We start from the raw sequence: 16,261 nt of genomic DNA, 5'->3' as shown, positions 1-16,261 counted from the left end.
TAGTAGAAACAAGGGAAACAGGACCAACTGGGTTGTTCTACATGGTCATCTGAGAGAGGGGCACGCAGGGCTCATCTGCCCCAAAGGTGTCATTGTGTAGAGATCCAGTAGGATCTCTTGTGTCTAGGACATTACTGGGGGAGGCATCATGCTGTATGGTAAGCTGATAAGTACTGCAAGGTACCATATTCATCATTATGTACCTGACACCCAGCTATGCATCTCTTCTTTAGTTAGCTTGAGGTTTTGCTTTCACAGGGCCTGGCTGAAGTCCAGGATTGGAGGTCACTCTAGACAAGGTGAAGTTGCTGCTGTTTGGCTGGGAATAGCATCTAGCTTTGGCGACTGGATGAAGGTTCACCCCCTTTGTCCAAGGGGTTTGCAAACTATGAGGTGTTTTGGGATCCTTGATTGCTTCTTGTGTGAGGTTGATGAGGCTAGCCCAGTGGAACCCTTATAGAAATCAATTTGCCAGCTACTCATCTCCACTCCCATGTTTCATGTGTGCAGAGCAGCAGGGCATGGGAGATGGGGAGGGGTTGGCTTGTATAGCTCAGGATAGTTGATATCTACCCTTAGAATTGCCCCAAATAGATATATAGCCCCAGACCCTAGTCTTATTAGATGTCAATGGAATGAAGGTTCCTAAGTCACTGAGGTGCTTTTAAATATTGTACCCAATATCTTTTGGCCTTTCTCCATGTCAGAGTACATCTGTGAGAGAGAGGGCAACAATTTGAGATGATGCATGAGAAACTTCCAAGCCTGATATTCTTTAACAAATGTGCTCATGTTTTAAATTAACGTAGATCACTCAAAGATTGTATGATGGGCACTTCCACACGTTGGAATACCCCCGTCCCCCAGTCCAAAAAAACCCAGTACAAATCTGTTCTGTTTTGTACTGAGAATTCAGTTATTCACAGCCTTGGGGGAAGGACTGAAATGACCCACTGTTCTGGCCACAGAAACCAAATTGCATACATTCTGTTCCCTCCCTGACAACGTGTGAGACATGCCGTGTGTGTAATGTCAGGATCAGCAAGTGCTCTAACTATTCTGAGTGCCTTGCTGGTGACAGGGAGACTAGTTCTCAGTCCTTGTAAAGAAAGCCACTCTCTGGTTTGTGGCCTCAGTTTTTCATGCACATCTTCAGCCATCTGAGAGTCATTAGAGGCCTTCATAGAAAACCCTCAATGGAGTCTTGTTGCAAATGTTTAAAGCGAGTCACAAAGGCAAAGCCGGGGGGCAAGGGGGGACTCACAAGAGAATGAGTCTGATTGCTTGTCCACACGTCAGTGCTTCTTAGGGCTTTTTCACATGTGCTGCTGTTTGGTTTTTCAAATTGAAGTTCCCTGTGTCCACGGACTTGGTTCTTCTGAATTAACCAGCTACTCCCTGCACATTGGGTAAATCACTTTGCAGTTTGATTCAATTCATTTTGGGCAAAGTTAGCATGGAAAAAAGTGTGTTTGGGCACATCTGTATGTTGGTTCAATGCCACCTCCTAGTCAGACCTCCTGCAGCTATTCCACACTGTATTGCTTCACACTGGGCTCACGGGTCTGTTTATCTGTGTGTCTTCTATTGCCCTAGGGTCATGCTGACAGCACGCCACTGCCCCACTACCATGCTAAGATGTATCCATAAGTGCCATGTTAGCAATTATAGGTTCCCCAGCATTCTTACTCTTCTCCATGTTACAGTAGCCATGTCTTGTGTGTCTGCAGGGGCCTGTACACAGGTTCAGTTTTCCTGGTAGTGTGGGGAGTGGAGGCTGTCCAGGCCTACCTTCACACAGCCACCTGTATATATTTGCAGAAATACCTGCCTCTACTTTGAGAAGCAAGACTGGAAGCAAGACCAAGACACCATAGACCCGGGGCTTGAGGGCTACTGCCTGAGCAACTGGGGCTTGTATTGTACGTGCAGGCCTTGCTGGAGCATGGATTGGTGCAGCCACTGACCAGTGGATATAGAAACCATACAGAGGCCTGTTAGCTGCATGAACCAAAGGAGGCCTCAGTAACAGCTTGAGCCATAGACTGTGGTGGCCAGGAAGTAGAACATACATGGCTTATGTGGAAGAGCTGAGCAAGTTAGGAGTATTAGCTGCTTGGCAGTTCAGAAAGCCAGTCAATGGAAAACAATAGATAAGATGGGTACAAGCCCCCCAAAAAAGAGCTCAGGGTAAACAAATCCCTGTCTTGGGTCAGAAGGTTACAATGTTTGGGGAGACTGGATGTGAATGATGACACCTAAAGATATTTAGGTACCTGGCGGGAACTCGGATGTATGTGCTATAAACACAAAGTCATTTTGATCAATGTGTGAAAGGGGCTTAGGAAACCTGAATGCTTTCCACTGAGCCAGGGGCTGGGTTTTATGCTGGTGCCATGTTTTACATGTCGGAATGGGGTATGATGTTAATGTCCAGTGTTGTTTTTGAACAATAAACCCTAAAGAGTCCTTGTTGTTACTAAGAGCCAGAGCCTGTGGTCTCTATTACAACTAACAAAGTCATTAGAAGTAATAATATTATACACCAGTGGTATCCTTGACAGCACCTACACAGACCGTCCAAACTGAGGGAGGCTGACGTTGCCAGTATTGCTTTACTCCTGACCACACCTGATTCAGTTTGACAGTATGATATACCATGGAGACCTCAGAAAAAATATTGCGTCAGGGCTCTTCGTGTGAAAAAAGTGCCATAAAGCAGTCAGGCAGAATTTCTTTTTCTTTCCAGGGAAAATTTTAAGGAAAATAGAATGTTTAATTTTTTGTCCAAATTTTTCAGTGGGAAATTTTGATTTGTTTTGCATTGAAAAGCAATCATTTTGGCCAAATACTGTCGAACATTGAAAAGCATGAAACCAAAAGATTTGTCTAATTTTTTTCTTCACTTTTTTTGGCTCGAGTGTTTTATCCGGTTTTCTGACAAAGGATCTGATCTATTTTAGAAAAATAGACATTTTCTGTGAAAAATGTTGTTTAGACAAAAATCTAATTTCCTGTCGGAGGAAAAAAGTTTCACTGGAACTTTTTTTATGAGCCTTGCGAAAAAGCTGGCTTGAAATCATCCTAGGGAACGATACGAGGTTGATAATTAGCACGGCAGGGTATTTCCTAACAGACGGCAATCAGAAGACAGCAAGCCAATTTTTCTGCAATCCCTGTGTTGGCTTGTTAACCCTCTTTGGATGAGACAGTGGCTACAAGAGTGGTCTCTGATTCAAACACAAGACTGAGAAGACCATTTTGTTCCCAACTCTGCCAGGGACTCCCTGCCTCATACTCCTTTTTGATTTGCTTCCCTTTTTGGTTGTGAGTTCATTCTGGTCTTGCAAAGATCAACCATTCTAGCATTAGTCCTGGTTTTATGCCTGGGGATAATCTCTTCTGCCTGTAATATCTCCAGAATGAATCTATCAAGTGCTCTTACTTCCCTTTGGCAGGAGACTGGGAGGATATATTCGCAAGGGTACTTGAAGTGCACAGATATGGAAAAACCTTTTCAAAATCACTTTTACTGAATGCTTCGTTCTTCTCACTGGTGGTGCTTTGTCAGGCACAGTGCTGCTGGGGACAGACAGACACACAAATGCACACATTTTGTGCACCCACCCACACATAAATGTTAGTAGGTACTACATTTTCAGTACCTCAGTGTATGGGCCTATCTCTAATAACTCTGGAAATAAGGTGTACAGCACATGCGATACGTTAATATGTTAGTTGGCTAAAGAGGGATGGGTTCAGGTCAGTTAATTCATGCTTGTATGATAGAGACCATGGATTTCTAATCGGGACTGCGTATGTTCAGAAAGTAGGGAAAGAGAAGTATAAAGGAAGAGCAGGTATAAGCCATTCTTTCCACAGAAAAGTTCCTGTCTGTCACTGTTTTTAAATATAAGTATGCTAGACCTGTATGAGGGTAGCCAGGGCTTATCTAGTACCAGAGAAGCTTCTAGGGATGTCATTTTGGTGCAAAGTCAGGTCCAGAGCCAGGCAAGTAATTAGGTTTGCATTTACAAATGCATTCTCTGACTGACACTGCCTTTGTGACCCTTGGTTTGTCCCACAAATTAAGATCATCAACTTCGACTGGCAAAATGTCTGCAGAAACTGACTGGCAAAGTCACCTACCTGAGTATTCACAGGATGGATGGTTCAAATTTGGGTGAGCTTTTGGGCCCATCCAGTTTGGTAACACTGTGCAAGATATCTGAGCAATCATCACTAAGCCGGGTAACTTTAATTTAGTATATTCACTACCAAACCACAGAGATTATTCTCCAGATAATCAGCATTATTAATTATCTTGCAACATGTCTATTGTAGTAGCACATAGAAATTAACCAGATCATGGCCTATTGTGCTAGGCACTGTACAGGGGTATAGTAGATGAATATGCTATATGCACATGGTCAATATAATGCCCCCAAATGCCTACTGCATTAAGGGGCTCCCTGGGAATGATTCCCCTCATTGCATTCAGTAGCTCAGTTCTGGGTGTGAACTGGCATGGCAAGCTGAGCTCCCAAGAGGAGCTGGGAAGGAAAGGCAAGGGTGTGCCTGGAGCCAGGCAGACTCACAGCACTTGACAGCACAAAGCAGCCTGTGCTGGATTTTCTCAGCAGCTCTAGTGCTTTCCTTCTCCACTCAGCCTCCCCAGCTCTCTCTGTCCATTGTCTTCCATCCCTGGAGCAGCTCTTCCCCCCCGCCAGAGTCTGTCTGTCTCCCCACTCTCTCCATCCCACCCCTTTCCTTCTCCCCAAACCTCTGAAGCAAGGAAGGGAAGAGGAGACTGACTCTGGTGGGGCATCCTTTGTTGAGCAGCACTGTATGCTCTGGCTGGTGCCTGCCAGGAGGGACTGCAATTTAAAGTCACTCTGTCCTTCACTCACCCATGAGTAGGCCAGGTGACTGCCCCCACTGTGCCCTGGTGGAAGTGCCCATCAGTTGAGTTGGCCCCAAAAGCATGGGCTATACCACAGCATCTGTGCTTAAGAATTCCCTGTAAGAAGAGAAACTGAGGATGTCCTGGCTTGTTATTTTTCAGATCTTCCTAGCAGTGGCTAATTTTGAGCAGAATGAAAGGGGTCAGGAGTTCTCTGTAATATACAAGTGGAGCTACAGAAAAGAGAAATTCATCTCGTACCAGAGGATCTCCACGCACAACGCTAGGGACTGGGAGGCCTTTGTCATTGAGGGAGAGGCCTTCCTCGCAGTTGCCAACCACAGAGAAGGTACCCAGACCTTATTCTTACTGGCACAGCTCAGTCTGTACATGTTCGAGGCAGATGAGCTAATGGGAGAGAGACACTGGGAGGCTACGAGTCTTTTGGGCTGAGGCTGTGACACCATGTTTCACTGTCCAAAGCAGCTTTGTGTTCTCATGGCTATGTTGTGGGTGCAATTCAGTGCAGGGGTGGAAGGGTGGCCCCTGTTGATTCAGTGGGAGTTCTACCAGTGGTTTCCACAGGCCTGGGATTTTATCCTTAAAATACAAAGTCATGTATTTTATACAGTAAACCTTTGGGTTTCTGGGTTGCTGTCTTCAGCAGAAGCCACTGGGGACTAGAGCAAGAGGTCAGCAGTAACTCGGGGTGTTTTTTTTCTTGCTGGATGCTATGATTTATTTTCATTTGATTATCAAATGAAGGGAAGGGAGAAGAGTTAGAACAGGAGCTGACATGTTGCATGAGTATTGCCATGGATTAGTTGGATCAAGGTCATGTTGTGGAAGCCAAGAAAACAGCTTTTTTCTTCCTTTCACTCTTCCATGTGAGGCTTTCTTCCACCTTCCACTTCAGGCAAGCAAAATATTTTGTCAACATAATTAAGGTCCTGGTTAGACAATGTACCTATAGTAATGTAATAGGCATTTACAACACAGTCATTTGCTCAATAAGATGCAAAACTACCTCTAAAAAATCAGGGGTAAAATCACTCTGGTGTGGGTAACACTGATTTAGGTGCAAAGTAAGGATCCTTGTGGGTGATACTTTTTATTGGGCCAACTGCCCAACCTTTGAATGCAGCACTACCTTCTTCAGGTCTGAGGAAAAAAGCAGGCAAGCCGAGGGCTAAGAACAGTCTGCAGGACTGTGAAATTTGAGAGGAGAGAGATTCCCAGAGGTTGCTAGCATCTGACTAGCGTCAGATAGTCTGACTGGTGGAAAATCAAGCCCCTTTAAAAAAGGAAGAGGGTCATTATCTCACATGGTGTGAAGAAAGATTAGCAGGAATCAGGTAGCTTATAATGAGCCATGAAGTCAATATCCATGTCCAGTCCTTGGCTCTCAGCATCCAGCGAGCCTATGATTTTTTGGGTTAGGGTCATTGTCTGTTTGCAGTTTACTCATAGGCAAGCAGGCCTTTATCTACTTCACTTGCCATCTAGCAGTGAATTATAGTACTGGCAGTCTACAGTGTGTCTTACCCCAGGATAGCACTTCTGTCTGCTCACTTGCAGCAGAGTGCAAAGACAGCGAGAGTTGTAGAGGTGTGATGGAGTTGTCCACCCAGTACGCTGCTGTGAGACAGTGAAATGTTAATTATTATCTCCGTTTTATAAAGAGGAGGCAAATCATTGAGTGACTCCCTCAATAAATTAATTGCCTAGTTAGGAACGAGTCCATATTTCCTGGTAGTGGTGCTGCAGTTGCTAACCACAAAGGGGGCGAGACTTTCCGTGGGCAAGCCAGATATCACAAATGGGAAGAAAGGTGCTCGGAGTTAAATCCCACTGGCTGCAATTTCTGCTGGGATGAACAGTGCTCCAGGATCCTGTCTCTGCCCTATCCAGGCCACGCCTTGCCGGGCCATCCTCAGGTTGCAGTGTTTGGATCCCAGCATTCAATACATAACCTCCTGAGTCTGTATAGGCTCCAGGCACTGCCTCTTTCCATGGCCCCACATAATGTCCTCTAGAGCCCAGCTCTCCCACTCCCTGGGAAAGTGCTCTAACCACTAGGCTGCTGGGCACATTCTCTTCCCTGCTGCAGGCAGTCTCTTGTCGCGGTTGTTTCTCTGATGGGAGGATTGGGACAGACACCTCCGTGGAATAGTTCTGGCTGAGCTCTGAAGGCTAAAAGATTCATAAGGAGCCTGGGCATCCTACTGGTTTGCTGACAGGTGCACGGGGTGAACTGAGATTGCACTTCATGCATTAGATGTCTTCATACTGCATCCATGCCTCTGAGAAGTGCATTAGGGTTTGGCTTACTGTGTTTGTGTCACTGTCCCACGTGGCCTCCACTTCCTCAGGCCTGAGAGCCATAGGGTAGGCCCCCATTGCAGGCCAGCCACCAAGCTGTTAGCTAAAGGCTGGCAGTTCAGATCAGCAGTGCTTTTGTGGATCTGGCTGTCGGGGTCACACAGGAAGCACAGGGTGCAGGGAAGGGTCACTCTTTGGTGACCTGGCCAGCTTGGAGTGCCCCAGGCAGAAGGCACTATCCCTGGAAGGAGCTGGGGGCTGGATCCTGCCCATGGCTGAGCTCTCCAGCTGTGGTCCAGCCAAGCACTTAGCTTTGTACATGCTCAGTGAGGCCTTGCCTGGGATGTGACATCAGCAGTTCACCTCATATGCTGCAAATCAAGAGTGGGCTGTGCTTTAATGCCCCTGCCCCCCTTTTCTGCTTCATGCATCAGGGGTTTGGGGTTTTTTTAGCCTTTTTTTTAGGCACTGGGTGTTGGCTACAGCCAAAGCTGGGAACTGTGCCAGTGCTTCTGCTGGGACTTAAACCTGGAGGTTCCTGGCTAGAGGGTCTCGCTCAGAGTCAGACTAATGCCATGTTTGGGGTCAAGAAGGAATTTACCCCATGGTCAGATTGGTACGGGGGAGAGGGAGGAGGTTGCCTTCCTCTGTAGCAGGGGACATGGCCTCTACCTGGGATCTCTTGAGCATATATTAACAACCTTTAATAGAAGCAGGACACTGGCTGCTGTTGTCCCCCTGCTTTCCCTGTGGCAGGGTTGGGTGTTTTGTCTTGTCAGGCTTGTCTGTTGTTTTACTAAGAGTTTAGGTGATGGATTTTTCTGGCACGGCTTGGATAGGGCTGATCCTGCCTCAGGCAGGGGGTTCCTCTGGAGGTCTTTTCCAACTCCACTCCTCTGTGATTCTGAGTCCCAACTGCCCACCACACTGTAGGCTTGAGCTCTTGTGGTCTTCAGCTGAAGAAGCTCAAAACCTTTCCAGAGCAGGTATACAAATATGGGATGCAGAAGACAGGACCCATATGACATCCTCTGGAGTAGCACCACCCGGTGGGGAGCATTAGCAGAAAAACACCCAGCTTCCAAGTTCTCTCCTGCGAGTTAGACTCTGAGCATTGAAGCAATGCTAGCAAATAGGTCTGGTTCTACTGGGTTTTATGGAAATGGCTGAGTCAGCCCCAAAAGCACGTTATCCTAAGTCTGGCAACACAAGCAGGAAGAATAGAGCAAGGCTTGTTACAGCAAGGATTAGCGGCAGGTCAGAAATTGGCTCATAAATCTGGAAACAGTCAGGCCGGAAGGGATGGTCCTGATCCTCTCTTCTGGCATCCTGTATCACACAGAGGTTTCCATCTGCAAATTCCTGATCTGGCCCATAATTTGTGCTGAGCTATAGAGAGAGAGAGGGATCGCCACTCCCTTTAGAAATAGCAAGATTGAAATCACAGGCATGAGACATGTGGGGTAGCTCTACCCACAATTCTGATAGCTCTCCTGCACCCAGAGGGCTTCCCCCTCAAGAGAGGTCCTCAGGGGATGGGGTAAGCTGGCTTTCTGCTGGTTGTCCCCTCTGGAAAGGTCTTGGCTAGGATAAAGGGTTTTTAGTGGGGTAGCAGGCAGCCTGGCTTGGGGCTGCTCAGCACAGCTTGGGAACAAGTGCAATACAACTGGTACATTCACTGAAAAGTTTCCAACTGACTAACAAGAGATGCAGCCCAGGGGCTACAACTGGAGGGTATGAAGTCTTAGCCATGAAGTTATTCCACCTGTAGACTTCACAAGAGAGGGATGAGCTGTTGGAACCAAGGCAGTGGGCACAGAAATGGACAGCACTGAACACAGACACCTACGGGAAGTCATGGATTGCCTGTCTTGTTACAAAGGATGAATCAGGTTTCTTTAAGGAAGTGAGACTCCCTCAGTACATGTAACACATTGCTTATCCCCAGCTGCCTGTGTGTGGCCAGGTACACTGCAGCTGAACTAAGTCCCAAACTCTGTCGCAGCACATGTGCTCAGGTGCCTAGGAGAGGAAGGGGCTGTATGAATCTGTCTTTCACATCTCAAGAAGGGCTTCCCTGGAGCCTTCACTCACTTCACGCTGCCCTTGTGGGGTAAAAGTTGCTGTTGGTGTTGGTCAGAACAGAGCTTGGAGCATCTCCTTGTTTATTGTCTGTGAAGAAAAGGGGACAGATTGATTGCTCCCTGTCAGCCATTTCTGTTTCAGCTCACTCCTGGCTGGTGTCTGATTTCTTACATTTAATTTCCCCTGATAGCACTCCTGTTGCTAATGCACTCTCCTTTTTCTGCTGCTTCCCAGGAGATAATCACAACATCAACAGCATCATATACAGGTGGAACCCCAGGACTGGGCTTTTTGAGACCAACCAGACCATTCCTACCTCTGGAGCCTATGATTGGGAGTTTTTCACCATTGGACCTTATTCCTTCCTGGCTGTAGCCAATACATTTAATGGCACATCCACAAGGATCTACTCCCACATTTATGTCTGGCTCAGTGGCTCTTTTCAGCTCTTTCAGTCAATCCTGGTAAGAAGTTTTTGTTTCATAGTTTCATAGTTTGTAGGGTCGGAAGGGACCTGAGCAGATCATCTAGTCCGACCCCCTGCCATGGCAGGAAAGAGTACTGGGGTCAAATGACCCCAGCAAGGTGGTCATCTAACCTCCTCTTAAACACCCCCAGGGTAGGGGCCTGCACCACTTCTCTTGGAAGTTGGTTCCAGACCCTAGCCGCCCTGACTGAAGTAGCGCCTCCTGATATCTAACCTAAATCTACCCTCTGCCAGCTTGCGACCGTTATTCCTGGTCACTCCTGGCAGTGCTCAGGGAAACAGTGACTTCCCCAATGCCTGCTGATCCCTCCCCACTAGTTTGCCTTCTCTTTTGGAGGCTGAACAGGTTCAGGTCCTGTAGCCTCTCCTCGTAGGGCCTGCCCTGCTGTCCCCTGATCATGCGAGTGGCCCTCCTCTGGACCCTCTCCATGCTGTCGACATCCCTCTTGAAGTGGGGTGCCCAGAATTTCCTTTGGCTTCTCTAATGCAATGGCCCAATGCCTGTATCTATCCTTGGAGGGATTTGAGACAGCGCTGGCTAATAAGTATGGAGATAAGTGTTTTCTGGTCCCTTAGTAAAGTTGCTACAAATTTCTAATACTCATTCTACCTTTCTATGTCTACCTTTTCTTCCACCATTACACGTCTATGCTCTGCACTGGGCTGGTCACTGCATCTTTTCTCATGGCTCCAACAGTGTGTCTGTCCCAAAGGGAATACCTGTGCCCCAAGTTCAATAGACCACAGAAGAAACATACAGGCAGAAGAGAAGGGCTGCTCCTGAGACATCATGCCATGCACTGACTCAAAGCATTGTTGAAACCACATGGAGCAAACATACAAGCCAAGGGTCCCCCAAACAATTTTTGATTTTTCTCATCTGACCCCCTGCTTAAGCCAGGTCTATTCCTACATAAACCACCCCAGACAAGTGTTTATCTAACCTATTTTTTAAACCAGCCCTCTCACACAGCTGCCAGGCACAATACCCTGAAACACTAAGAGCCCCCAACTTGGAAAATGTAAAGCAGAGGGATAAGGGCACTGTCAGCATCCTGCCACTGCTGATTCTCACAGTGACATCAACCATGAAGGTCCTGCCTTGAGCAGGGTACTGGACTAGATGACCTTGTGACATCCTTTCCAGTCCTACTTTCCTATGACCCTATATCTGGCCTACAGTTTGTGGATCAGGCACTCTGCTGCATCCTAGGAGATGGGCATTCAAACTCTCTGGAGCTGAAGGAGCCCTAGAACCCAGCTTTCCCATGCCTTGGGCAGGTACTCCAACCAATAGGATGTTTGGGCAGATGATTTGTCATCACCTGTATGCTGCTTGTCTGGGAGAAACAGTTGTCTGCATAGACATCTGTCTGCTCCAGTCAGAAGCCCTATTAAGATGCTCATCCCTTAGGATTTCTGACCAGACATATATTAGCAGAGCTAAAAAGTCCCCATTGGAAAGGTGGAGAAGCACACATCTGCACAGGTGCAGTGGGTTGCCGCCCTGATCCAGGACTTGGCTGGCAGCTATGTGTTAGGTGGCTGAAGAATAGTGTTGACCTCAGCACTCTTAAAAGAAAGGGAATCACAGGTGCCACCAGCTACAGCCCTCTGAGAACACAGCTGGCTGACAGGAACTGCCTGGCCTGGGCATTAGCCCAAACTGCACAAAGCTGCTCGGGAGTCTCATTGTTGATACATGCTCTTTGTCGGTTGCTTTTGTGTGGCTTTTAAGTCAATAATTGCCACCCTGAGATTTTGGTTCCCAGAGGCCTGGAGAAGGGGAAGCCCCTGGGGGGTGGTTCCAGCTTGAATAGAGCACCTCAGCCTGGCATGGGCTGCTCTGAGCTGCTGCTCTGAGCTGGCTTTCAGTGGGAGGGCTTGTTTCAGCTAGTAATACCCAGTTCTTGCGCGGAAGGTGTTTTGGGCTTGGATAGTGTGGCTTGTTTGGATTTTTCTGGCCCTTGGCAGATCAGTACTTAACAGCCTCCAACTTGATGCATGGGAAACATGCAATCTCAAAAGGAGAAGGTGCACATCAGCCTTGTTTTTCAGATACTGGTATGTCCCTGGAGAGGACAGCTTGATCTCCTTTTAATGAGAAATCACTAGATCCTGGTTCTCTCAACTTTTACACTTTGGACTGATGAAAATCCCTACCATGCCTCAAGCAAGAGCAGTGAATTAAAGGCACAGAAAGTGCAGAATTAGCACTAAGCTTGCTATGGCCTTAACACCACATTACCTGGAAAATCCCCCTCTTTAAGAGTGTTATTTCAGCAGATTTTTTAAATCTTTTCACATTTCATGCTAACCAATGATTGCTGCCCAGAGACCAGGCTGATTTACAGAGGAGGATGTTTATCCCAAAAGCACTTCCTACCTATGGGACAGCCACAGGTCTCTTGCCGCAGGCTGAAACATCCTTATCTTGTTACAACATAACGATGATTTCACACGATGACATCATATTGAAAGATGCATGTGATTCTGCATGGCTGGTGATACCTTGGTCACTGTCTGCATTCAGCCACTGATGCAGAGCATGAGCATTTAGCATGTCCCTGTCTTGTTGCTTGCAGCTGGAGGTGTCAAGTACCTGCCAGCCCACCCCATCTGGGCACTGGCAGCACTGGCAGTTTATAGCAGGACATGAACTCCCTGCCATCAATAAGCTCCTTTGGGGGCAAGGTGGTAGATTTGAGGAGCACAGTGGAAGCCTTGTGGCCAGTGCAGACAAGGATTTGGTCCAGGCAAGGTTTCTATAGAGATTTTCAGGTAGAAAACAGAGCAGAGCTTGGTTTCACAGTCTGAATCCTTATTCAGATCTTGTTTTCCAGTGGAAACTTTTCTGAACAGGAAGACTTGTGTATCTCCCCTGAAGTCCTGAGGTGTGAGTGGCCTGCCCATCCCTTCTGTTGTTAGTGGTTAGTTGGTCATTTCACCTTTGCTACTGGAATATTCCTAGTTGTTGAACTTGTTGTCATCCCTGGCTAATGACAGTCAAAATTATTTCTCTACTAGCCACTTGTGTCTCTTCCTTGGCTACCTCCCTGAACCTTATGGCAGAGACCTGAGGCAGTGTACTGCGCACTACATTGGTCCTTTTCGGCAGCACCACTGAATTTTCTGAGGCCTTGCATCAGCAAAGCATCCCTCTTCAGCAAAGTACTTACCACATGCTTAAAACTATGCATGTCCTGAACTCCCATTGACTCTCATAGGTAAAGCGTAGCCTTAACTGCTTTGCTGAGATATCGGCTGCTGAGGTTTCAGGCAACCTTTCCAAGTTTTGCAGCCAGCAAAGCGAGCAAAACTCTGGCTTGCATCAATAGATGCTTCTCTAGCAAGGGGACAGGAAGTCAGCAGGGGTCACAGGATCCCAGCAAGATAAATGCCCAATTGACTCTTAAAGGAGTCCAGAGCAGGTGCTTGCATCACCTCTGGTGGCAGTCTGTTCCAGGCCTTGGGGGCTCAGACTGTAAAGAAGTTCTTCCTTATGTCCAGCTTGAAACTGTCTTGGAGAAGTTTGTGACCATTTCACCTTGTCATCCCATGGAGCGCTCTGCTGAACAGGCATTCCCCCAGATCCTGATGTATACCCCTTATATACTTATAGGCAGCCACCAGATCCCCCCTGAGCCTGCACTTTTCCAGGCTGAAGAGTCCCATAGCTCTCAGCGTCTCATCATAAGGTCTGTTTTCCTGCCCTCTGATTATGCTCGTGGCTCCCCTGGACTCTCTCAAGCTTCTCCACATCCTTTTTAAATTGTGGAGCCTAGAATTGGATACAGTTCTCCAGCTGCGGCCTCACCAAGGCTGACTACAGCAGGAGAATGACATCCTGGGGGCTGGACTCGATGATTTTCCAAGGTCCCTTCCAGCTCTAATGTCTATAAAATCTATGAAAGTTATTACCCTCATTCAATCATTTCTTTTAATTTTGTGCTAGACTTTTGGTGCTGCCGATTGGGAAGTCTTTCACATTGGGGACAGAGTCTTCCTCGTGGTGGCTAACAGTCACTGTTACGACAGTGGAATGCTCATGCCAAGCAACTTGTATGCCATCAATTCCTCCATCTATGAGCTGAACATCACAGCGCAGATGTTCATCAAGTTTCAGGACCTTCTCACTTACAGGTACCAATTCTCTCTCCAGCTGCAGTACTTCCCAAGGGGTCGGCCTTCCCAGCGATCGTAGACTCATAAATTCATAGTGCTTTCCCACTCTTATGATTTTGGCCCCCTGCATAGCACAGGCCAGAGAATTCTCCACAGGATTCAGATAATCCCTGCATAGAATCCCACTCCAAGACACAGCATATAAGCCACAGGGACCAGATCCTGCCCTGGTATAAATTGTCCCAGTTCTTTTGCTTTCAGTAGTGGGTGTCTGTTCATACCAGCTGCAGGGCAGGCCCTAGATTTGAAAATGCTTCTACTGAAGCAATGGAGGAGGAAGTGCTGTTGGTGTTAACAAGGAGTCTAGGCACACTCCTGTTCATAGTACCCAGAGCATCGTGTTGTAAGAAAACATACCGTTCAGGATGATGCATCTGTCTGGGGGACCAAGTCACGCTTAGTTATTGGGAACATAGGAAGAGAAGTAGCAACAGTACAAACAGCCAAGAAGAGGGTTTGCAGTCAGATCCAGCATGTCACAGGAAGCTAGGCCTGGGAGAAAGAGGATGGAGAAAGCCCCATGCATGGGGGTACTGTTTTTCCTGTTTTCTGTCAGTTTGCACTTGCTGCACTTTATACCTGCTGTGAGGCGGTGCAAAGGGTGTAAGAGGAGGAGCTACCAGGCCCCCTCTCTCTTGTAGAGCTCTGGTTTTGGTCCATGTCACCAGTCAAGTGAGCCAACAACACGAGGCAAAGTCAGCGTGAGGAAAACAGAGGGGACATGAACCAGCATGGCTATTTCTGTGCTTTGGCCCACTATGCCCAAAGAGATGCATACCATGTACACAGAGATGGGGAGACGGCACCATTTTGCCCTGCCCTGGATGGACTGCCTGTGTCCCTGCTGGGTTGGGCCAGGCCCAGGCCATGCTGCTGGCAGGAGACTGGACATAGGGCAGATCCCTGGAACAGAAACCGCAAGACTTCATGACCTGGGAAAATGCAGTGCCTTGATGGCCAGACGCTGTTTGCCTCACAGCAGAAAGGAGGCCTGTTCCCAGCTGCTGATGCTTTCAGCTTCCCCAGAGCCTGGTCATCTGGGAGCATACAGTAGGTACACAGAAATGGCCTATGAGTGATGTAAGGACAAGCCACCCCTGGGCGGGGCCTGGGACAGGTGCGAAGACTCATCCCTCATGCAGCTGCATCCACAGCAGTGTCTCAACAACAGAATGAGCCAAAACAGCCCCTCCCGCCTGTGTAGCGAGCACACTATGCTATGCCTAATACCCACAAGACGCCCACACCCTGGGATGTCTCTGTACTAAACTCCTTTTGCAGGAAAATCAGACTTCTTTGCTATGTCCAGCAGCCTGGCATGAACTGTCCCTTTCCTGCCTTCTCTTAAGCCCAAAGTGACCTTAGCTGCTAAGAGGGCAAGATGTCTTTAGCAAAGAGCAAAAGAATGACTTGTGTTCCCATCCCATCTGCCCCTGGAGAGCCATCAACAGCCACACTCTGCTGTGTCGTGTCCTTCCTGCAAAGGCATCCGGTGAGGTCAGCTGTATTTCAGCCTGTGCGTAAACACCCTCTGACTCAGCCCCTACCCCAGAGGAGAGTGCTGTGAGGTTGCGTTATCTGGAGCCTATAGCAAGATGTGCAGGGAAGATGCTAGAGAAATGTCCCCACTAGCCCATTTTGGCACCTAGAAGGGTTACAATGGACAGCATAAGTGGTATGAGTCAGGCTACTGCATGGCGGCTTCACTTGCGTACAGAGGTCGAACCACTCGACAAAGGCAGGGAGTGACATTACCCCAATGCAATAGGTAGGGAAAAACAGAGGCCCCAAGGCTAACTGCTTCATTGAATCCCACCCCAAGAAGTCAGTTGGAGATGCAGTGACTTGCCCGGATCAAGGACAACTAGAAGTCTTTTTTTAAATACATAGGGGGCAAAAAGAAGGTACCGGGTAATGTGGGGCCCCTGCAGGACACACTAGGAAATCTGGTCATCACACCAGACGACAAAGCTAACCATTTAATGACTTCTTTGCCTCCATTTTCCTGAGCATGGACTGGGACAGCCCCCCCACTGGACCCCCCTCAGGCCCCAGGGGAGGCGCACCCAGGCCAAGGGTCAGTGAGGAACTAGTCAGGGAACTGCTGGAGGGACTGGACATATTTAAATCATCTGGTCCGGATGATCTCCACCCCAGAGTACTGAGGGAATTAGTTGAGGTCATTACGGGACCCCTGGCACAGCTGTACGAGCACTCGTGGTGCTCTGGTGTGGTGCCAGAGGACTGGAAGAGGGCCAATGTGGTTCCCATCTTCAAAA

General features: G+C 47.9%; 1 protein-coding gene across 1 annotated transcript in view; it reads left to right on the top strand.

Moving 5' to 3' along the window:
* TSPEAR (thrombospondin type laminin G domain and EAR repeats) overlaps positions 1-16,261 on the top strand; it is a 66,169-nt gene that overhangs the window by 44,781 nt on the left and 5,127 nt on the right. Inside the window, exons 8-10 of the mRNA XM_019533111.1 lie at positions 5,066-5,252; positions 9,545-9,774; positions 13,753-13,940. Of these exons, the coding sequence (XP_019388656.1) occupies positions 5,066-5,252; positions 9,545-9,774; positions 13,753-13,940 (605 nt within the window). The remainder of the gene's footprint in view (positions 1-5,065; positions 5,253-9,544; positions 9,775-13,752; positions 13,941-16,261) is intronic.

Source organism: Crocodylus porosus, unplaced genomic scaffold, assembly GCF_001723895.1.
Source record: "Crocodylus porosus isolate Cpor-Errol unplaced genomic scaffold, CroPor_comp1, whole genome shotgun sequence".
Lineage (NCBI taxonomy): Eukaryota > Metazoa > Chordata > Crocodylia > Crocodylidae > Crocodylus > Crocodylus porosus.
The sequence above is the reverse complement of the archived record's forward strand: the minus strand, read 5'-3'. Positions and strand labels throughout refer to the sequence as shown.